This window comes from Mobula birostris, chromosome 4, assembly GCF_030028105.1.
Source record: "Mobula birostris isolate sMobBir1 chromosome 4, sMobBir1.hap1, whole genome shotgun sequence".
In the NCBI taxonomy this organism is placed as follows: domain Eukaryota; kingdom Metazoa; phylum Chordata; class Chondrichthyes; order Myliobatiformes; family Myliobatidae; genus Mobula; species Mobula birostris.
This window is the reverse complement of record NC_092373.1, coordinates 203,553,915-203,577,279: the sequence shown is the minus strand read 5'-3', so window position 1 is coordinate 203,577,279 and position 23,365 is coordinate 203,553,915. Positions and strand designations below refer to the sequence as shown.

Genomic DNA, 23,365 nt, shown 5'->3' with positions numbered 1-23,365 from the left:
ATGCTATAACAGGTAGGCAGGGTGTTGCCTTTCATATATCTGCTCGGTGCAGAAACTGCACTGTGGCGGACAGGAAGGCTCTACAGGTAGTCAAAACTCCCCAACACATCATTGGCACCAGCCTACCTGCCATCAAGGACATATATATATTCACAAACGTTTGTAGAAAGGTGTTGTAAAAGGCCAGTAACATCATGAAGGATCCCACCCACTCAGCTCATGGACTGTTTGTCCCACTCCCATCAGGGAGGAGGCTACATAGCATCCATGACAGTTACTTTCCCCAAGCAGTAAGGCTGATCAACACCTCCACGTACTAACCCACCCCTCCACACCCCCAACCAACATTACTTTACCATTTCATATCAGTCACCTTATGTACAGACACTGCTGTGCCTAACGCCACCTTATGGACATACAATCAATCTCTGTATATAAGCTATCTTATGTATTTATATTTATTGTATTTTTTATTATTGTGTTCTTTATCTTGGTGTGTTTTTTTGTGCTGCATTGGATCTGGAGTAACAACTATTTTATTCTCCTTTACACTTGTGTACTGGAAATGACATTAAACAATCCTGAAGTTTGAATCATGAACCTGCTGAAGTATCCCTGTGTTGATCCCAAAGGTTCTAAACTTTCCTGGCATCCAAAGTTTGTGGTACTAATTTGTAATCATAGTCATACATCAAGGAAGCAGGTCTTCTAAAATTTATGTATTTATGCAAATTTTATTCCATAACTGTACTTTAACCTCTAACTTTATTTTTTATCTTTATAATTGTTAAATGTTGTTTTTTGTTACACGTCATGCCCTGACCGACACACCAGAGCAAATTTCTGATACATGTGCAGTTTTGGTCACCTACTTACACGGAAGTTGTAAATAAAGTTGAAAGAGTAAAGGGAAAATTTACAAGGATGTTGCTGGGTCTGGAGGACCTGAATTATAAGATTAAGTACATTGGAACTTCATTCCTTAGAATATTGTGGGGAGATTTGATAGAGCTATACAAAATTATGAGGGGTATAGATAGGGTAAATGCAAGCAGTCATTTTCCACTGAGGTTTGGTGGAACTACAACTAGAGGTCATGAGTTAAGGGTGAAAGGTGAAAAGTTTAAAGGGAACATGAGGGGAAAAATCTTCACTCAGAGGGTCATGAGAGTGTGGAAAGAGCTGCCAGTACAAATTGGTGCAAGTGAGCTCGATGCCAATGTTTAAGCGAAGTTTGAATACAAGACCATAAGACATGGGAGCAGAATTAGGCCATTTGGCCCATTGAGTCTGCTCCACCATTACATCACAGGTGATCCTTTTTTACCGTTCCTCAACCCCATTTCCCGGCCTTTTCCCTGAAACCTTTGATGCCGTGGCCAATCAAGAACCTATCTATCTCTGCTTTAAATATAACCAATGACCTGGCCTCCACAGCTGCCTGTGGTAACAAATTCCACAAATTTACCAAAGGTTTCAAAGGTACATTTAATGTCAGAGAAATGTATACAATATACATCCTGAAATGCATTTTCTTTGCAAACATCCACAAAAACAGAGGAGTGTCCTCAAAGAATGAATGACAGTTAAATGATAGAACCCCAAGTACCCCCCCCCCCAGCTCCCCTCCCTCCCACGGGTAAGCGGCAGCAAACAACAACCCCCCTCCCCCCACTGGCCAAAAAAAAGCATCGGCACCCACCACCGAGCACTCAAGCGTGAGCAAGGCAACAGCAAACACATAGACTTGCAGTACACCAAAGATGACTAGTTCACCTGGTATTCAACATACCACAGGCTGTCTGTCTGTCTGTCTGTCTCTCTCTCTGAGAAAAAGATGTACTTATTTCACAGCGAGAGGGGAGACATAACAAACAACTCATTGGTTTATGATGTTAAAAGTCTGTTGCGTCGTTTTTTCTGACATCTGTGCCCAAAGACCTCGGTCCTCTGAAGGCGAGTGAACCTCTTAGGTCAAGTCCCTGGCATGCTGAATAATGGCCAGTTGTAAAATCCCTAGAGCGGGTCCCATTCCTGCAAAGAACCGTAGTCAGTGTGTAACTCCAGGTCAGGGTCTTCAAAAGAACCCTGAAAGGGAAGATAGAGATATTAAAGATGGAAATAGAGCTGTTTCCAAAGGTGCAAACAAAGGAGTCACCGTTAGGTGCCATTAATCCTCCATTACCACCCTCTGGCTAAAGAAATTTCTCTGCATCTCTGTTTTAAATGGATGCCCCTCTATCTTGAGGCTGTTCCCTCTTGTCCTAGACTCCCGCACCATGGGAAACATCCTTTCCACATCTATCATATCTAGGCCGTTCAACATTCAAAAGATTTCAATGAGATCCTCCCTCATCTTTCTAAATTCTAGTGAGTACAGGCCCAGAGCCATCAATCATTCCTCGTTTGATAACCCTTTCATTCCCAGAATCATCCTTGTGAGCCGCCTCTGGACTCTCTCCAGTGCCAGCACACCTTTTCTTAGATGAGAGGCCTAAATCTGTTCACAGTACTCAAGGTGAGGCCTCACCAGAGCCTTATAAATCCTCAGCATCACATCCCTGCTAGAATAGGTACATGGATGGGTGGAATGTTGATGTGTTGAGGTTGAATGGGACTAGGTGACTTGAATGGTTTGGTATGGTCTAGATGGGCTAAAGGGCCCGTTTCTGTGCTGTACTTTTCTATGACTATTACATGTTAATGTAGAAGGTAAATAAAGTTGATCCTTGATTTGAGGATAACTCATTCGGGACATTTCAGAGACTCTTTGATATGAGGATGTAAGAAAAGTGGAGGATAATGAGCTACGTAGGGGGCAAGAGTTGGATTGATCCTGGAGTACGTTAGAAGTTGGCACAGCATTATGGGCTGAATAGCAGTACTGTGCTATGTTCACTACCTTCATTCTGACCAGTGGGTGGCTCGTAGCATAGTGTTTAGTGCAACACTTTATCAGTGATCCGGCTCAATTCCGCCACCCAACTCCATTCTGACCAGTAGGTGTAATGTAGCTGCTAGTGCAAACCCTCACAGTGCCAGCGATCCAGATTAAATTCCCACCGCTTTCTATAAGGAGTTTGCATGTTCTCTCTGTGACCAGGTGGGTTCAGGGTGCCTCAGTGTCCTCCCACATCCCAAAGATGAATGGGTTAGGTTTAGTAAGTGTGGGTATGCCACGCTGATGCAGAAGCATGGCGACACTTGTGAGCTGCCCCCTGCACGTTCACGCTCTGCGCCGGTCATTTCACTGCATGTTTCAATATACATGTGACCAATAAAACTAATCTTTAATCTTTTTCTTTTATCTGTATTAATCAATTCTCCAGCAGTTAGTCTGTAGACCTCTATCCTGGAGTGACTGGAGTTTTGCCTCAATCAAAATGGAATCTGACCTGCTTGTGGTAATGGCAAAGCAGGTGATGACTCCATCGAATTCCCTGCCCCTGAGGGTGGTGAATTGACTGATCATTAGATACATTTACGATGGAGGTAGATAAATATTTGGAAGATCGAGGGATTGAAGGTCAAGATTGAACTAGAACATAAGAGCAAGGACGTCATGCCGAAGTTTTATAAGGCATTGGTCAGATGAACTTGGTGGATTGTGAGCAGTTTTGAGCCCCCTATCGACGAAAAGATGTATTGGTATTGGAGAGGGTCCAGAGGAGGTTCATGAGAATGATTTCTCCTCCCCATAACCTCTGATGCCCAAACTAACTGAGAACCTATCATGCTCTACTTTAAATATACTCAATAGTCTGGCCTCCACAGCCATGTGTGGCAATGAATTCCATAGATTCACCTCCTTCAGGCAAAATAAATTCCTTCTCATCTAACGTTAGAGGAGCATTTGATGGCTCTGGGCCTGTGTTCATTGGAGTTTGGAAGAATGAGGTGGGATCTCATTAAAGCCTATTAAATATTGAAAGGCCAAGACAGAGTGGATGTGTAGAGGATGTTTCCTATGTGGGTGAGTCGAGGATGAGAGGGCAGAGTCTCAGAAGAGAGAGATACCCATTTAGAACAGAGATGAGAAGGAATTCCTTTTGCCTGAGAATGGTGAATCTGTGGAATTCATTGCCACAGATGGCTGTGGAGGCCAGATTATTGAGTATATTTAAGGTAGAGCTTGAAAGGTTCTTGTTTAGTCTGGGCATCAAAGGCGTGTGACGACGGGCAGTGCAGCGCGGCAGATTTAAAAGGGCAGACATCCTGCTTCGGGTTTGATTCGAAGAAGGAGTCTGAGAGTCTGAGTGGGAGTGCCGAGAAAGACATTTTTGAAATTTTCGTTATTTTTTTTTCTCCAACGGCGTTCTGAGAGGTGGGACTGTGCAGGCGTGTGACGTCGGGCTGTGCAGCGCGGCAGATTTAAAAGGAACAGAGCCTCATAGAGCGGGCTGCGGAGTGAGCCGGGAGCAGAGTGAAGACTTAAGGGCTTCGGCTCAACTGGCTTAGGCGGAAACAGGCGAGGCGAGGGAGGTTTGGCATTCATTTTCTGTTGTTATTTGAGGAGAGGGGCAGTATGAGTGTGAGGGCAGTTTGCTGTTCTCGGTGTCGGATGTGGGAGGCCCTGGAGTCTCCAAGCCTCCCGGACGTCTACATCTGCGCCAAGTGCATCAAGATGCAGCTCCTAAGGGACCGCGTTACGGAACTGGAGCTGCAGCTCGATGACCTTCGTCTGGTCAGGGAGAGTGAGGAGGTGATAGAGAGGAGTTGCAGGCAGGTGGTCACGCCGGGGCCACGGGAGGCAGATAAGTGGGTCACGGTTAGGAGGGGGAAGGGGAAAGGTCAGGTAATAGGGAGTACCCCGGTGGCTGTGCCCCTTAACAACAGGTACTCCTGTTTGAGTACTGTTGGGGGGGGACAGCTTACCTGGGGGAAGCGACAGTGGCCGTGCCTCCGGCACAGAGTCCGGCCCTGTAGCTCAGAAGGGTAGGGCAAGGAAGAGGAGGGCAGTTGTGATAGGGGACTCGATAGTAAGGGGGTCAGATAGGCGATTCTGTGGATGCAGTCCAGAGACCCGGATGGTAGTTTGCCTCCCTGTTGCCAGGGTCCGGGATATTTCTGATCGTGTCCAAGATATCCTGAAGTGGGAGGGTGAGGAGCCAGAGGTCGTGGTACATATAGGTACCAATGACATAGGTAGGAAAAGAGATGAGGTCCTGAAAGGAGAATATAGGGAGCTAGGAAAGGAGTTGAGAAAAAGGACCGCAAAGGTAGTAATCTCGGGATTACTGCCTGTGCCATGCGACAGTGAGAGTAGGAATGCGATGAGGTGGAGGATAAATGCGTGGCTGAGGGATTGGAGCAGGGGGCAGGGATTCAAGTTTTTGGATCATTGGGACCTCTTTTGGCGCAGGCGTGACCTGTACAAAAAGGACGGGTTGCACTTGAATCCTAGGGGGACCAATATCCTGGCAGGGAGATTAGCGGGGGCTACTGAGGTGACTTTAAACTAGAATGGTTGTGGGGTGGGAATCAAATTAAAGAGGCTAGGCGTGAGGAGGTTAGTTCACAACAGGGGGATGGGAACCAGTGTAGAGAGACAGAGGGGCGTAAAATGAGGGTAGAAGCAAAAAGTACTAAGGAGAAAAGTAAAAGTGGCAGGCCGACAAATCCAGGGCAAACATTAAAAAGGGCCACTTTTCAACATAATTGTATAAGGGCTAAGAGAGTTGTAAAAGAGCGCCTGAAGGCTTTGTGTGTCAATGCAAGGAGCATTTGTAATAAGGTGGATGAATTGAAAGTGCAGATTGTTATTAATGATTATGATATAGTTGGGATCACAGAGACATGGCTCCAGGGTGACCAGGGATGGGAGCTCAACGTTCAGGGATATTCAATATTCAGGAGGGATAGACATGAAGGAAGGGGAGGTGGGGTGGCATTGCTGGTTAAAGAAGAGATTAACGCAATAGAAAGGAAGGACATAAGCCGGGAAGATGTGGAATCGATATGGGTAGAGCTGCGTAACACTAAGGGGCAGAAGACGCTGGTGGGAGTTGTGTACAGGCCACCTAACAGTAGTAGTGAGGTCGGAGATGGTATTAAACAGGAAATTAGAAATGTGTGCAATAAAGGAACAGCAGTTATAATGGGTGACTTCAATCTACATGTAGATTGGGTGAACCAAATTGGTAAAGGTGCTGAGGAAGAGGATTTCTTGGAATGTATGCGGGATGGTTTTTTGAACCAACATGTCGAGGAACCGACTAGAGAGCAGGCTATTCTGGACTGGGTTTTGAGCAATGAGGAAGGGTTAATTAGCAATCTTGTCGTGAGAGGCCCCTTGGGTAACAGTGACCATAATATGGTGGAATTCTTCATTAAGATGGAGAGTGACATAGTTAATTCAGAAACAAAGGTTCTGAACTTAAAGAGGGGTAACTTTGAAGGTATGAGATGTGAATTAGCTAAGATAGACTGGCAAATGACACTTAAAGGATTGACGGTGGATATGCAATGGCAAGCATTTAAAGGTTGCATGGATGAACTGCAACAAATGTTCATCCCAGTTTGGCAAAAGAATAAATCAAGGAAGGTAGTGCACCCGTGGCTGACAAGAGAAATTAGGGATAGTATCAATTCCAAAGAAGCAGCATACAAATTAGCCAGAGAAAGTGGCTCACCTGAGGACTGGGAGAAATTCAGAGTTCAGCAGAGGAGGACAAAGGGCTTAATTAGGAAGGGGAAAAAAGATTATGAGAGAAAACTGGCAGGCAACATAAAAACGGACTGTAAAAGCTTTTATAGATATGTAAAAAGGAAAAGACTGGTAAAGACAAATGTAGGTCCCCTGCAGGCAGAAACAGGTGAATTGATTATGGGGAGCAAGGACATGGCAGAACAATTGAATAATTACTTTGGTTCTGTCTTCACTAAGGAGGACATAAATAATCTTCCAGAAATAGTAGGGGACAGAGGGTCCAGTGAGATGGAGGAACTGAGCGAAATACATGTTAGTAGGGAAGTGGTGTTAGGTAAATTGAAGGGATTGAAGGCAGATAAATCCCCAGGGTCAGATGGTCTGCATCCCAGGGTGCTTAAGGAAGTAGCCCAAGAAATAGTGGATGCATTAGTGATAATTTTTCAAAACTCGTTAGATTCTGGACTAGTTCCTGAGGATTGGAGGGTGGCTAATGTAACTCCACTTTTTAAAAAAGGAGGGAGAGAGAAACCGGGGAATTATAGACCGGTTAGCCTAACGTCGGTGGTGGGGAAACTGCTGGAGTCAGTTATCAAGGATGTGAGAACAGCACATTTGGAAAGCGGTGAAATGATCGGACAAAGTCAGCATGGATTTGTGAAAGGAAAATCATGTCTGACAAATCTCATAGAATTTTTTGAGGATGTAACTAGTAGAGTGGATAGGGGAGAACCAGTGGATGTGGTATATTTGGATTTTCAGAAGGCTTTTGACAAGGTCCCACACAGGAGATTAGTGTGCAAACTTAAAGCACATGGTATTGGGGGTAAGGTATTGGTGTGGGTGGAGAGTTGGTTAGCAGACAGGAAGCAAAGAGTGGGAATAAACGGGACCTTTTCAGAATGGCAGGCGGTGACTAGTGGGGTACCGCAAGGCTCAGTGCTGGGACCCCAGTTGTTTACAATATATATTAATGACTTGGATGAGGGAATTAAATGCAGCATCTCCAAGTTTGCGGATGACACGAAGCTGGGTGGCAGTGTTAGCTGTGAGGAGGATGCTAAGAGGATGCAGGGTGACTTGGATAGGTTGGGTGAGTGGGCAAATTCATGGCAGATGCAATTTAATGTGGATAAATGTGAAGTTATCCACTTTGGTGGCAAAAATAGGAAAACAGATTATTATCTGAATGGTGGCCGATTAGGAAAAGGGGAGGTGCAACGTGACCTGGGTGTCATTATACACCAGTCATTGAAAGTGGGCATGCAGGTACAGCAGGCGGTGAAAAAGGCGAATGGTATGCTGGCATTTATAGCGAGAGGATTTGAGTACAGGAGCAGGGAGGTACTACTGCAGTTGTACAAGGCCTTGGTGAGACCACACCTGGAGTATTGTGTGCAGTTTTGGTCCTCTAATCTGAGGAAAGACATCCTTGCCATAGAGGGAGTACAGAGAAGGTTCACCAGATTGATTCCTGGGATGGCAGGACTTTCATATGAAGAAAGACTGGATGAACTGGGCTTGTACTCGTTGGAATTTAGAAGATTGAGAGGGGATCTGATTGAAACGTATAAGATCCTAAAGGGATTGGACAGGCTAGATGCAGGAAGATTGTTCCCGATGTTGGGGAAGTCCAGAATGAGGGGTCACAGTTTGAGGATAGAGGGGAAGCCTTTTAGGACCGAGATTAGGAAAAACTTCTTCACACAGAGAGTGGTGAATCTGTGGAATTCTCTGCCACAGGAAACAGTTGAGGCCAGTTCATTAGCTATATTTAAGAGGGAGTTAGATATGGCCCTTGTGGCTACGGGGGTCAGGGGGTATGGAGGGAAGGCTGGGGCGGTGTTCTGAGTTGGATGATCAGCCATGATCATAATAAATGGCGGTGCAGGCTCGAAGGGCCGAATGGCCTACTCCTGCACCTATTTTCTATGTTTCTATGTTTCTATGTTACGGGCAGAAGTCAGGAGAATGGAGTTGAGAGGGATAATAATCAGCCATGATGAAATGGTGGCACAGACTCAATGGGCCAGATGGGCTAATTCTGCTCCTATGTTTTATGGCCATGAGGAAATGGCTCAGACAAAGAGATGAATTTCAGCATGGATCAGCTGTGATCAGATTGAGTGGTGGGTAGGTTAAAGGAACCAGGTAGCCTCTTCCTGATCTGATTTGGTTAATTGGTTTGCTTACACACTATTCTTAAGATCAGAGCATTATATGGTGCATTGAGGTAGAACAAGATAAAACAATAACAGAATGCAGAGTAACACACATAAAAGTTGCTGGTGAACGCAGCAGGCCAGGCAGCATCTCTAGGAAGAGGTGCAGTCGACGTTTCAGGCCGAGACCCTTCGTCAGGACTAACTGAAGGAAGAGTGAGGAACTAACTCTTCCTTCAGTTAGTCCTGACGAAGGGTCTCGGCCTGAAACGTCGACTGCACCTCTTCCTAGAGATGCTGCCTGGCCTGCTGCGTTCACCAGCAACTTTGATGCGTGTTGCTTGAATTTCCAGCATCTGCAGAATTCCTGTTGTTTGCAGAATGCAGAGTAAAGTGTTACAGATTGAGTGCAGCAAGGTGCAAGGGCCATGACAAGGTAGATCGTGAGGTCAAGAATCCATACGAGAGTTCCGTTTAAGAGTCTGAAAAGAGTGGGATGGAAACTGTCCTTGAGACTGGTGGTATATGCTTTCAGGCTTTTGTATCTAATGCCTGATGGAAGAGGACGGAAGAGAGACTGTCCTGGGTGTTTGGGATTTTTAATTATACTGGGTGCTTTACCTAGGCAGCGAGAAATGTAGACAGAGTTAAAGGAGGTGAGGCTGGTTTCCATGATGTGCTGAGCTTTCCTTTCTTCCCATTCTCTTGTGGCACAGGTTTATGACACGGAGCTGGAGAAAGTCAAGGACTTCGAAGGGTTAACGGACTTCTGTCGCACCTTCCCGCTGTATCGTGGGAAGACTGAGGGCGAAGATGAAGACCCGTCAGTGGTTGGAGAGTTCAAGGTAAGTCGAGAAATAGTCAGGCTTCCATACAGACTGTCTTCCTGAGGTGGGAGAAAGCCAAGGATATTTAGAAAAAATTAGGATCATTGTGAGTCCATAAGACCTGGGAGCAGCAGCACTGGATACTAATCAAGAATCTGTCAGCTTCTATTTTAAATATACCCAGTGACTTGGCCTTCAGATTCATGCTTGGCAATGATTACCACAGATTCACCACTCTCTGGCTAAAGAAATTCCTCATCATCTCCATTCAAATTGGACATCCCTCCATTCTGAGCCTGTGCCCTCTGGTCCTAGACGTCCCCACGACAGGAAACACCCTCTACATCCCGACTATTTAACCCTCACTGTGTGGGCGTTGGAGGAATGGGTGGGTTGTTCCTGCAATCAAATCCCTCACCTGGGCTGTAACTTTGGGGATTAATGGTGGGACAAGGGGCAGAGGTCAAAGTGAGCAGGGGGATGAGGGGTGTTACCAAGCGGACAAGGGGCAGAGGTCAAAGTGAGCTGGGGGATGAGGGGTGTTACCAAGCGGACAAGGGGCAGAGGTCAAAGTGAGCTGGGGGATGAGTGGTGTTACCAAGCGGACAAGGGGCAGAGGTCAAAGTGAGCTGGGGGATGAGGGGTGTTACCAAGCGGACAAGGGGCAGAGATCAAAGTGAGCTGGGGGATGAGGGGTGTTACCAAGCGGACAAGGGGCAGAGGTCAAAGTGGAGTTTATTATGATCTGCACAAGTCCATGTGTGCACAGGTGCAATGAAAAACTTACCTGCAGCAGCATCACAGGCACAGAGTGTCAGATAATCAGCGTTCATAAGAAAACATAAATTAGATACAATATTTACAAGAAAGGCACAATTAGAACAAAGGAAACAAATTCAATTTTAGTACACAGTGGTTAAGGAGTCCACGGCGTTGCTAAACTCTGGTGATTACGGTAGAACCAAATGACTGAATGGAAGTGGGGGAGTTGTTGGTTGTTTAAAGGTTGTTGGGGAGGGTGGGGGTAGTTTTCAGGGGTGGGGATTTGAAAGGTGGATGTAGTTATGGTGTGGTATGTGTTACCAGCATGGTGGACAGAGTTACTGGGAGAGTGGGGAAGGGGATGGTCATTTGGCAAGTAGATGTTATTACAGGATATGTGATTGTTAATACTGGTGGGTAGGGAGGCTGGGAAGAGTTATTGGGAAGGTAAGGGTAGCTACGGATGGCAAGAGTTACCAATAGGGTGGGGTTTGTTAGTGGGAGAATGGGAGAGTTTGGGTGAGGAGGGGGCTGTTTGTTCCTGGATGGGTGAGGTTGTTACAGGATAGTGAATAGACTTATTGGCTAGTTCACAATGAGTTTTGGGAGGGCAGAGGTCCGAAAGCCTGAAATCCCACACCACCAGCTTCAAGAATAGCTATTTCCCTGCAATCATTCGGTTGTTGAACCAAGCAGTACAACCCTAATCACTGCCTCAGTACTGCAACACGATGAACACCCTGACAACACGCTGGAGGAACTCAGCAGGTCGGGCAGCATCCGTGGAAACGATGAGTCGATGTTTCGGGCCGGAACCCTTCATCACGACTGTAGAGGGAAGGGACAGAGGCCCTATAAAGAAGGTGGGGGAGGGTGGGAAGCAGATTATTTTGTGTTTACGATGAACACCCTGGCCAGTTTGACCTATAATGGATGTCTTTCTGTTCAAATTGTGTTAATTTTTGTAAAAAAAAATGTATAATATGGTTCTTTAAGATTATCATAGCAGGGAGAGAGGGGTATAATGGGGACACACTCCCACTACCTATTAAATGCTGTCAATGACCTGCGTGTCAAATAGCCTCTGACAACCAAGTCCAGGTCCTGGCCTTCATCTATAGGAAGAGATACAGTCAATGTTTCGGGCCAGGACCCTTTGTCAGGACTAACTGAAAGAGTTAGTCCTGACGAAGGGTCTTAGCCCGAAGCATTGACTGTACCTCTTCCTAGAGATGCTGTCTGTCCTGCTGCGTTCACCAGCAATTTTTGTGTGTGTTGCTTGAATTTCCAGCATCTGCAGATTTCCTTGCGCCTGGCCTTCATGTGTGGTTTAGCTACTAAGCCTTGTAAAGCTATTTTGACTGACAGAAGGGGCAAATGTATGCCTTAAAATCAGTCACATTGGGCAGATCAAGCTCAGCAACCACGTCTGGCAGCTCATCAAGGAGAAGGAAAACCCTGATCTTAAACTTCTGCTGACTTCTGGCTATACCCATTCACGGGGAAGGCTTCTGGAGTAAACCCTGAGGAAAAAATCCGGAGCTGCAGTCCCTAAGGCAGCCCTACATTGAGTTCAAGGTTGACTGGCAGCTCCTGTGATGCTGCTGGTACTGAACTGCTGTTCCTTTGGATTGATCAGCTGGATGGAGGCAGCAGCCTGCTGTACGGGCAACAGCTTACTCTCCGTATCGTACTGTCCTGTCTCGCATATCATGTAGAAAGCTAGGACGCAATTTCCATGGTCTACCCGGACCAAGAAAGGGCCAAATAATAATGTTTAATTTATGTTTTTCTTGTGAATGCATCTTACCTGTGTTGCTGCTGCAAGTAAGATTTCCTTTCCACTTGTGCGCACGTGTACTTGTGCAGATGACAATAAACTTAACTTGGATTTAGTCAGCTCCACTTTCCTATCAGATTCCTCCTTCCTCAGCCCTTAACTTTTCCACCTATCACCTTCCTGCTTCTGATTTCATTCCCCCACCCCCACCCCCACCCCACCCACCCATCTTCCTCCTCAGCTGGTCTCACCTATCATCTGCCTGCTTGTTACTCCTCCAGCTCCTTATTCTGGCTTCTTTGCCCTTACTGTCCAGTCCTGATGAAGGGCCACAGCCTGAAATGTCGACTGTTTATTCCTCTCCATAGATGCTGCCCTCCTTGCCAAGTTCCTCCACTATATTGTGTGTGTTACTTTGACCCAGCAGAACAACCCAGTGCCCTCATGGAGGAGGCTAATGGCTGCCTTCCTAACTGCTTGTTGTTGATTTCACCCTCCCGCCGCCCCCCAACCCCACCAGGGAAGTTTCAAGATCTACGCTCTACCAGATGATCCCTCACTTCCGTCGCCACCCCGCCAGTTCCACCAGCTACCAACCAGTGGACTCCAGGAGTGCCTGGTCAGAGTCTACGTGGTCCAAGCGCTGGGGCTGCAACCCAAGGACTCCAATGGCAAGGTCAGTGTGCTGCTAATGTTCTGCAGTCTTTGTCTCTACTTCTGAATCAGAATTAGGTTTATTATCACCAACGTACACTCAGTGGCCACTTTACTAGGCACACCTGTACTCCTGCTCATTAATAGAAACATCTAATCAGCCAATCATGTGGCAGCAACTCAATGCGTTAAAGCATGCGGACATGGTCAAGAGGTTCAGTTGTTGTTCAGACCAAATGTCAGAATGGGAAAGGAATGTGATCTAAGTGACTTTGTCCACGGAATGATTGTTGGTGTTAGACAGGATGGTTTGAATATCTCCGAAAATGCTGATCTCCTGGGATTTTCATTCACAAAAGTCTTTAGAGTTTACAGAGAATGGTGCGAGAAACAAAAAAACATCCAGTGTGTAGAAGTCCTGTGGGCAAAAATGCCTTGTTAATGAGAGGGTCAGTGGAGAATGGCCAGACTGGTTTAAGCTGACAGGAAGGTGACAGTAACTCAAACGACCACACATTACGACAGTGGTGTGCAGAAAAGCATCTCTGAATGCACAGCACGTTGAACATTGAAGTGAATGTGCTACAGCAGCAAGGAGACCATGAACGTACACTCAGTAGCCACTTTATTGGGTGCAGGAGGTACGTCATAAAGTTATTGTGAGTGTAAGTGGACCAACTGACTTCCTGGTCTGCTCCAAGGCAGACTGCAGACCCGACTGACGTCTGACCCCATTGGTCTTGACGTGTGCTGGATCCCACAACGGTGGCTTCACATCCAGAACCAAACCAGAGGTTGCAAAGTACGCTGTGGGACGTCCCAAGGTCGTAAAAGTCTCCATATGAATGCAAGTCTTTGTTTCCAAGTTTTTTTTAGACCCTGCTAGTGTTTTCTACTCTCCTGGGAGTGGGAAGTTGGCTTCAAAATACAATGTGTATAAATATCTACTGAGTCCATGATTGCTGGCTGGCCTTCTGATTTCCTTTATTTATATTACTTTTTTTCCTTTCGTTGCCTCGTTATCTGCGTCTGGGAATTTCTTCTCAGCTCTTACGCACTGAGTAATTTTCCCTGTTTACAAGAACATCTGAATTGGGAGCAGGAGTTGGCTACATAACCACTTCAGCCTGTTCTGCCATTCAGTAAGACCCTGGCTGATTCTCAATCCACTGCCCACACTCCCATCCTATCCCCCACATTCCCGTCCTATCCCCAACATTCCCGTTCTATCCCCAACACTCCCGTTCTATCCCCCACACTCCCGTCCTATCCCCCACACTCCCGTCTATCCCCCACACTCGGTTCCATCCCCCACACTCCTGTCCTATCCCCCACATTCCCCACATTCCCGTCCTATCCCCCACATTCTCGTCCTATCCCCCACATTCCGGTCCTATCCCCAACATTCCCGTTCCATCCCACACATTCCCGTTCTATACCCCACACTCCCGTTCCATCCCCCACACTCCCATCCTATCCCCAACACTCCCGTTCTATCCCCCACATTCCCGTCCTATCCCCCACATTCTCGTCCTATCCCCCACATTCTCGTCCTATCCCCCACATTCTCGTCCTATCCCCCACATTCCGGTCCTATCCCCAACATTCCCGTTCCATCCCACACATTCCCGTTCTATCCCCCACACTCCCGTTCTATCCCCCACACTCCTGTCCTATCTCCCACATTCCTGTTCCATCCCCCACATTCCTGTTCCATCCCCCACATTCTCGTCCTATCCCCCACATTCCACTGTCCATCCATCAATCTCAGATTTGAATGTGTATGACAGAGAGGGAAGGTTGGGGGGGGGGGAGGAAGGGAGAGAGAGAGAGTGAAAAAAAACCTGATGTCAGTGGGGAAGCTGTTGTTGAAACTTCAGGTGTGGGTCTTCAAACTCCTATATCTCCTGCCTGATGGCAGCATTGAAAGCACGTACCACCAGGCTGAATGACAACTTCTCTTCCACAGTTATCAGACTATTGAATGGAGACTGTCTCTCTGAATATCTCTCTCTCTCCCTCCCCCTCTCCCTCCCCCCTCCCTCCCCCTCTCCCTCCCCCTCCCCTCTCCCTCCCCCTCCCCTCTCCCTCTCCCCCCTCTCCCTCTCTCCCTCTCCCTCTCTCCCTCTCCCCCTCTCCCTCTCTCCCTCTCCCCCCTCTCCCTCTCCCCCCTCTCCTTCTCTCCCATCCCCCTCTCTCCCATCCCCCTCTCTCCCATCCCCCTCTCCTCCCCTCCATCCCCCCTCCTTCCCCCTCTCCCCTTCCCCCTCCCCTGCCCCCTCCCCCCTCTGCCACTCTCTCTCCCTTCTCTTCCCTTGTCTTCCCTTCTCTCCCCCTCTCCCCCTCTCCCCCTTCTCTCCCCCTCTTCCCTTCTCTCCCTCTCCCTCTTTCTTTTCTCCACCTACCCACCCCTCCAAAACTTACTAGCAGCTCTACTTTCTCAGGAGGCTAAAGCAATTTGGCATGTCCCTTCCAACTTTCACCGATGTTTACTGATGCACTATAGAAAGCATCCCATCCAGATGCATCACGGCTTGGTACGGCATCTGGCCTGCCCATGCCCGCCAAGAAACTGCAGGGAGTTGTGGACACAGCTCAGCACATCACAGAAACCTTAGACTCTGCCTGTACTTCTCACTGTCTTGGTAAAGGAGCAAACATTATCAAAGACCCCCTGTACTCTGGACTTTCGCTCCTCTCCCCCTCATCAGCCAGAAGATACAGAAGCCTGAAAGCACCTATCACCAGGCTCATAGAGAGCTTCTGTTTCACAGTTATCAAACTATTGAATGGTCCCCTGGAAAGATAAGATGGACTTGATCTCACCTTTCTTGTTAAGGCCTTGGACTTTATTGTTGGCCTGCACTGCACTTTCTCTATAAGTGTAACATTCTATTCTGCTTTCTATTATTGTTTTCCAGTTTCTTCCCACAGTGCAAAGACATACAAGTTTGTAGGTAGTGCAGGTTTGTTCAGCCCGAAGGACCTGTTAACCTTGCTCAATCTCTAAAAGGAAAGGAAATATCTTAGCACCATCCACAACAACACACACAAAATGGCAGAGGAACTCAGCAGCTTGGATTTCCAGCATTTGCAGATTTCCTCTTGTTTGTGAGGAACTCAGCAGGTCAGGCAGCATCTATGGAAATCAATAAGCAGTTGATATTTCAGGCTGAGACCCTTCATTAGGACCGGAAAGGAAAGAAGCAGAAGTTGGAAGGTGGGTGAGGAGAAGACATATGAGACAGAAGGCAATAGTTGAAGCTAGGTGGGTGGGGGAGGAGCGATGAAGTGAGAAGCTGGGAGATGATAGGTGGAAAAGTTACAGGGCTGAAGAAGAATGAATCTGATAGGAGAGGAGAGTGGACCATCAGAGAAAGGGGCACCAGAGGAGTTAATACGCTGTTGAGGAGAAGAGAAGAGATAAGAGGGGAGCCAGAGTGGGTTATGGAAGAAGGGAAAATGGAGAGAGGGGAGAATTACCAGAAGTTAGAGAGATCGATGCTCATGCCATCAGGTTGGAGGCTACCCTGGTGGAATATGAGGTATTGCTCATCCAACCTGAGAGTAGCCTCATCGTGGCAGTAGGGGAGGCCACGGACCGACATGTCAAAATGGGTATGGCAATCGGAATTAAAATATTTGGCCACTGAGAAATCCTGGAAACATGGTCATAAATCTTCTCAGCACTCTTGTGACAAGAACCTCGCACTGTACATCCGTAAAAACAGTGAATGGATTTTGAATTTCAGGAAGGAGAATTTGGGAGAGCATACTGTGAGGTCAGAAAGTGGAAAGGGTGAGCAGATTCAAATTCCTATGTGCCATTTAAGAAGGAAAACAATACACTTCACATCATTTCTGTAGGTCATAATGTCTGATTGTTATTGCCTGATCATAGGGATTGGTCTGGTAAGACCATAAGACACAGGAGCAGAATTAGGCCATTTGGTCCATCTAGTCTGCTCTGCCATTCCATCAAAGTTTAAAGTTCGAAGTATATTTATTATCAAGGTTCCTACTGTACAAGTTATCACATGCTACCCTGAGATTCATTCACAGTAGAACAAAGAAACACAATGGAATCAATAAAAGTACGCACAGAATGAGACAGACAAACAACCAATGTGTAAAAGATAATAAAATGCACAAATACAAAAGAGAGAAAAAAACAATAAATATCAAGAACATGAAATGAAGATTTTTTGAAAGTGAGTGCATAGCTATGATTGAATGGTGGAGCAGGCTTAATGGGCCAAATGGCTTAATTCTGCTCCTATATCTTATGGGCATATACGTATTTTGATAATAAACTTACTTCGACTTTGAAATCCACTCATTAGGGTTAATGAGTTGTTGGCTTGCTATAGTCATGGCGACACTTGCAGGCTGCCCCCAAAACGACACATTTCACTGCATGTTCCGATGTTTCGAAGTACATGTGACAAATGAAACTAATCTTTATTGCATTCTAAAAAGATGATTCATCAACCCTTTTCCTTTCCAGTTTAGTTCTGGCTTCACCTGCCGATACACTGAATCCAATCCACCAGATCTGCCAATCAAAACTGGCTGTCCTCCAACAGAGCATTTTTACTCTGCACTGCTCCGTGTTCTTCTCCACAGTTAATCTAAAGCTTATGACGACCATAGTCACTCTTCCCAAAATGTTCCCCAACTGACCTCTGCTCCAGTTTATCCTGCACACGTTCCCTGAGACACATCCTGATCTATCAACGTCTTCCTCCTCCCAGAGCTGGCTGCCTCTCCTGCCCTTTTTGGACCTTGACACTGCTACTGGCCCAGTATATCTTTATAATTTGTGCAAGGATGTGCAAATTTGTTCCTTTTCGGACTAGTTAGACACAGAAAACATGCAATGCACGTTCACCATGCACGTTCACCAGTAGGCCAAGTACCTAAGGCCAGAATTAGTTCTGAGCCCAGACTGCAATGACACCATATTGTGTTTTTAACCATAACCCTGTGTGCTTAATATTGATACAGGAGATTTTGCAGGTGCTGGATATCCAGAGGAAGACACACAAAATGCTGGATAGACGCAGCAGGTCAGGCAGCAACCATAGAAAGGAGATCTTGATGCAATTTCATCTGAATATTCCCCTCCATAAATGCTGCCTGACCTGCTGAGTTCCTCCAGCATTTTGCATTTAATATTGATCGATCTCTCTCTCTCTCTCTCTCTCTGTCTCTCTCTGTCTCTCTCTGTAATTCCTGAGTCAAGGACAGCACGATAAAATAGCGGTTAGAACTGTTCCTTACAGCTGCAGTGATCAATTCCTGCCACAACCTGTAAGGAGCCTGTATGTTCTCCCTGTCACTGCGTGGGTTTCCTCTGGGTGCTCCAGTTTCCTCCCACAGATGTACGGGTTAGTAGATTAGTAAGTGTGGGGCGTGCTATGTTGGTGCCAGAAGCACGGTGACACTTGTGGATTGCTGCCAGCACATTCTCAGACTGCGTTGGATGTTGATGCAAACGACACATTTCACTGTATGATTTGATGTACCTGTGACAAATAAAACTAATCTTTAAGACCAGAATTAGTTCTGAGTGCAGACTGTAATGGTTATAATTGCCCTGTGATGTGCTTGTAACTCTAAATATGCATTTGATATTGATCCCCTTTCTCTCCCACTCTTCCTCCCTCCCTCTCTCACCCTCCTTCTCTCTCTCCTTCCCTTTCTCTCTCCCTCCCTCTCTCTCCTCTCCCACCCTCTCTCTCTCCATCCCTCTCTCTCTACCCTCTCTCTCCCTCCCTCCTTCCCTCCTTCCCTCACTCTCTATCTTCCATCCCTCTCTTTCTCCCTCCCCCTCTCTCTCCCACCCTTCCCTCACCCTCCCACTCCACCTCTCCCTCTCAGCCCCTCCCTCCTTCTCTCCCACTCTCTTCTTCTCTGCCACTTTCTCTCTCTCTCAAAAGCCTGAATCCATGAAGTCAAGTCAAGTTTATTGTCATTTAACTATATACACATATACTGTACCATCAAGTGAAACATTTCTCTGAACTGGTGTGTAGAGCACAGCAGTACATATAACACACTGTAACTTGGGAAAGGAAGAATTAAATCTACAGATGAATTATGCATACATTTAAAAAAGTAAAGTTCATAAATTAAATATTGTAGAGTGCAGAACGAATAAACCAATGATACTCGAATGTGATGCGGCAGGGAGTTCAGAAGCCTAATAGCCTTGTGAAAAAAGCTGCTTCCCATCCTGACCGTTCTTCTCTTTATGCATCGGAGTCTCCTACTTGATGTCAGAAAGTCCAAGAGGATGCTGGATGGATGGGTGGGATCTTTGAAAATACTAAGGGCCCTGCATTTGCAGCGCTCCTGATAAATCCCCCGGATCTGGGCCGTACCCTCCAAATATCCGGACCTGCCTCTCGGTTTTTTTGCACTACCTTACTTTCCCTTTTCTATTTTCTATCTATGATTTATAATTTAAATTTTTAATATTTACTACCGATTTGTATTCCAGAGAGCGCGAAGCGCAGAATCAAATATCGCTGTGATGATTTTATGTTCTAGTATCAATTGTTTGGCGACAATAAAGTAAAGTAAAATGTTCCGATGGATGGGAGGGAGACCTCTATGAACCTCTCGGCCTTTGAGTATTTAGGACCCATTACTTCAGTTACTACAGGTGATAATAAAAACATTTAAAATTTTGGAAGCAGCAGATAAAATAGAGGCAGGAAAGTTGTTCCCCACTGGTGAGTGAGATTAGAACAGGGGACATTGCATCGAGATTTGGACAAATAGATTTAGAACAGAGGTTCAACATTTTAAGAACAGCTTCTTCCCCCTCTGCCACGGAGTCTCGACCTCACAATCTACCTTGTTATAATCTTGTGCTGCACTTTCTCTGTAGCTGTTACACTTTATTCTGCACCCTGTTGTTGTTTTACCTTGTTCTACTGTAATGCACCATGTAATGATCTGATCTGTATGAGCAGTACAGGATAAACTTTTCACTGTGTCTCAGCACATGGGACAATAATAAACCAGTTCCAATTCAAATATCAAAGGATAGCCTCTGTAAATACACAAGTGACTAAATTTAGAGGTAGGGAAATTATTAGAGAAAATTGTCACGGTCACAGTTAATTTATACCCTCATTCTTCCAAATTCCGGCGAGTACAGGCCCAGAGCCATCAAGTGCTCCTCATGTGTTAACCCTTTCATTTCCAGAAGCAATTTAGTCATGAAAGGTTTTCCCAGCAAAATGGAACAAAATAACTGACGGGTTTAGGTTGAAGTGAGAGGGGAAAGATTGCAAAGGGACTGACGGGAGGGGCTAGCCTCCAACTCAGCACAGAACTACCACTTACTGGATCTTTTTTTTTTTCGGTTTGTCACACCATTCTTTATAAACTCTAGAGACTGTTGTGTGTGAAAATCCCAGGATGTCAACAGTTTCTGAGATACTCAAACCACCTTTTCTGGCACCAACAATCATTCCAGGGTCAAATTCAATCAAATCACTTGGCCACTTGTGTAGAACAGAAGGAATGGAGGCAGGTGTTGTCTGATGGTTCTCTATACTTCACAAACTGTACAGGCCTTTTGAACTAACGTGTCCATGAAAGGTCTCTATCTAAACTCTTTAGAACTAGAGGAGGAATTTCTTTAGCCTGAGGAGGGGCCACGGTAGTGTAGTGGTCAGTGTGGCCATATTACAGCTCAGGGCATCAGAATTCAGAGTTCAATTCTGGCATCGTCTGAAAGAAAATTTGTAAATTCTTTCTGTGAGTGCATGAGTTTCCTCTGGTTGCTCTGGTTTCCTCCCACAGACCAAAGACATATTGGTTAGTAAGTTAATTTGTTAAACTACAGGGTCTGATAACATACCTGGTCAACTGCTGAGGGATTGTGCTGCCCAGTTAATCGAGGTTTGAACAGGCATCTGAAGCGTCCCATTAGGCTTCAAGGTGGCCACCGTCATTCCGGTGCCCAAGAGGTCGACACTAACATGCCTTAATGACTACCATCCAGTGGCACTAACCTCAACAATAATGAAGTGCTTTGAGTGGCTGGTTATGGATCACATTAAATCCCATCTTCCTGATGCACTGGGTCCTTTCCAGTTTGCATATCACTCAAATCATTCCACTGATGATGCCGTAGCCCCTGCTCTCCACTCTGTCCTGTCCCACCTGGAAAACAGCGCCTCATATGCCAGGATGCGGTTTATCGACTTCAGCTCAGTGTTCAATACATTCATACCTTAGCAGCTGGTGGGTAAACTGTCCTCATTGGGTCTCAACACCTCCCACTGTAATGAGACCTTGAACATCTTGACGAGAAGACCACAGTCGGTCCATGTTGGCAGTAATGTCTCTTGCTTCACCTTGCTCAGCACCAGAACCCCCACAGGGCTGTGTGCTCAGCCCACTGCTGATGCACGACTGACGCTACATCCAGTTTAAACTGAATTGCTAAGCTCACAGATGACACAACAGTGGCTGGCCTCATCAACAATGACAACAAAATGTCGTACAGAGAGGAGGCAGAGCGGCTGGTACAATGGTGCGAGCACCACAACTTTGAGTCTGAGCGTGGACAAGACCAAAGGGATGATTGTGGGAGGTGAAGTTGCAGGCTGACCACTCCTCCATGGAGAGAGTTAGGAGCATCAAGTTTCTGTGAATGTACCTAACGAACGATCCATGTGCCTATCCAAATTTAGCTTAAATGTTGAAATCAGTTTTGCTGGCAGCTCGTTCCACACTCTCACCACCCTCTGAGTAAAGAGGTTCTCCCTCAGGTACCCTGTAAACATTTCACCTTTCACCCTTAACCCATGTCCTCTAGTTCTAGTGTTAAACAACCTCAGGCCTGCTTGTATATCTCGATCAAATCTCTTCTCAATCTTCTACGTTCCAGCCTATTCAATCTTTCCTTATAACTCAGGTCATTCAGTCCTAGCAACATCCTTGTAAATTTTCTCTGTATTCTTTCAACCTTATTTACATCTTTCCTGTAGGTAGGTGTCTAAAACTGCACATGATGCTCCAAATTAGGCCTCACCAATGTCTTATACAACTGCAACATAACATCCCATCTCCTATACTCAATACATTGTTTTATGAAAGCCATTGTGCCAGAAGCTTTCTTTATGAACCTATCTACCTGACACCACTTTCAATGAATTCTGGACCTCTTTTCCCAGATCCCTTGTTCTAACGCATTCCTCAGTGCCCTACTGTTCGCTGTGTAAGACCTACTCTGGATGGTCCTAGTGAAGTGCAACACCTTGCACTGGTCTTCTTGAAATTCCATCTGTCATTTTCCCATCTGGTCCGGTTCCTGCTGGTAGCTTTCCTCACTGTCCACTACACCCCCCATTTTGGTGTCATCCACAAATTTGCTGATCCAGTTAACCACATCATTAGCCAGATCATTGATATAGATGACAATCAACAATGAACCCAGCACCAATCCCTGGGGCACTCCAATAGTCACAGACCTTCAGTCAGAGAGGCAACCATCTACCAGCACTCTCTGGCTTCTCCCACAAAGCCAAAGTCTAATCCAGTTTACTACCTCATCCTGAATGCTGAGCGACTGAATCTGCTTGACCCAGGCAGGACCTTGTCAACAGCCTTGCTAAAGTCCATGTAGACAACATCCACTGTCTTTTCCTGGTAACCTCCTCAGAAAGATTGGTTAGGCACGTCCCACCACACACACAACCATGCTGACTATCCCTAATCAGTCCATGTGTATCCAAATACTCATATATCCCTTAGAATACTTTCTAATAACTTTCCTACTACTGATGCCAGGCTCATGGGCCATTAATTTGTTGGTTTATTTTTAGAGCCTTTCCTAAACAGCAGAACAACATAAACTCCAGTACCTTACCTGTCACAAAGGATGTTTTAAATATCTCTGCTAGGGCCCCAGCAATTCCCGCACTTGCCTCGCACAGGGTCTGAGGGAACAACTTGTCAGGCCCTGGGGATTTATCCACTCTAGATTCATAGGACACTACAGCACAGAAACTGGCCCTTCAGCCCAATGAGTTCATGCCAAATTATTAATCTGCCCACTCCCATTGACCTGCACTTGCACCACAGCCTTCCATGCCCCTGCCATCCATGTACCTATCCAAATTTCTCTGAAACATTGAAATTGAACTGGCAAGCACCACTTCTGCTGGCAGCTCATTTCACACTTTCACCAACCTCTGAGTGAACAAGTTTCCCCTCATGTTCCCCTTAAACTTTTCACCTTTCACCCTCAACCCTTGACCTCTAGTTGTAGTCTCACCCAGCCTTAGTGGAAAAAGCCTGCTTGCATTTACCCGATCTATACCCCTCATAATTTTGTATATCTTTATCAAATCTCCCCTGATTCTCCTACGCTCCAGGGAATAAAGTCCCAGCCTGTTCAATCTTTCTCTATAATTCAGGTCCTCAAGCCCTGGCAACATCCTTGTAAGTTTTCTCTGTACTCTTTTAATCTTATTGACATCTTTCCTGTAGGTAAGTGACCAAA

General features: G+C 46.1%; 1 protein-coding gene across 6 annotated transcripts in view; it reads left to right on the top strand.

Annotated features, from left to right (window-relative positions):
* dysf (dysferlin, limb girdle muscular dystrophy 2B (autosomal recessive)) overlaps positions 1 to 23,365 on the top strand; it is a 391,959-nt gene that overhangs the window by 297,035 nt on the left and 71,559 nt on the right. For all 6 annotated transcript variants that reach the window (XM_072256784.1, XM_072256786.1, XM_072256783.1 and 3 more), the window contains 2 exons: positions 9,528 to 9,656; positions 12,701 to 12,856. In XM_072256784.1, coding sequence (XP_072112885.1) covers positions 9,528 to 9,656; positions 12,701 to 12,856 — 285 coding nt within the window. The remainder of the gene's footprint in view (positions 1 to 9,527; positions 9,657 to 12,700; positions 12,857 to 23,365) is intronic.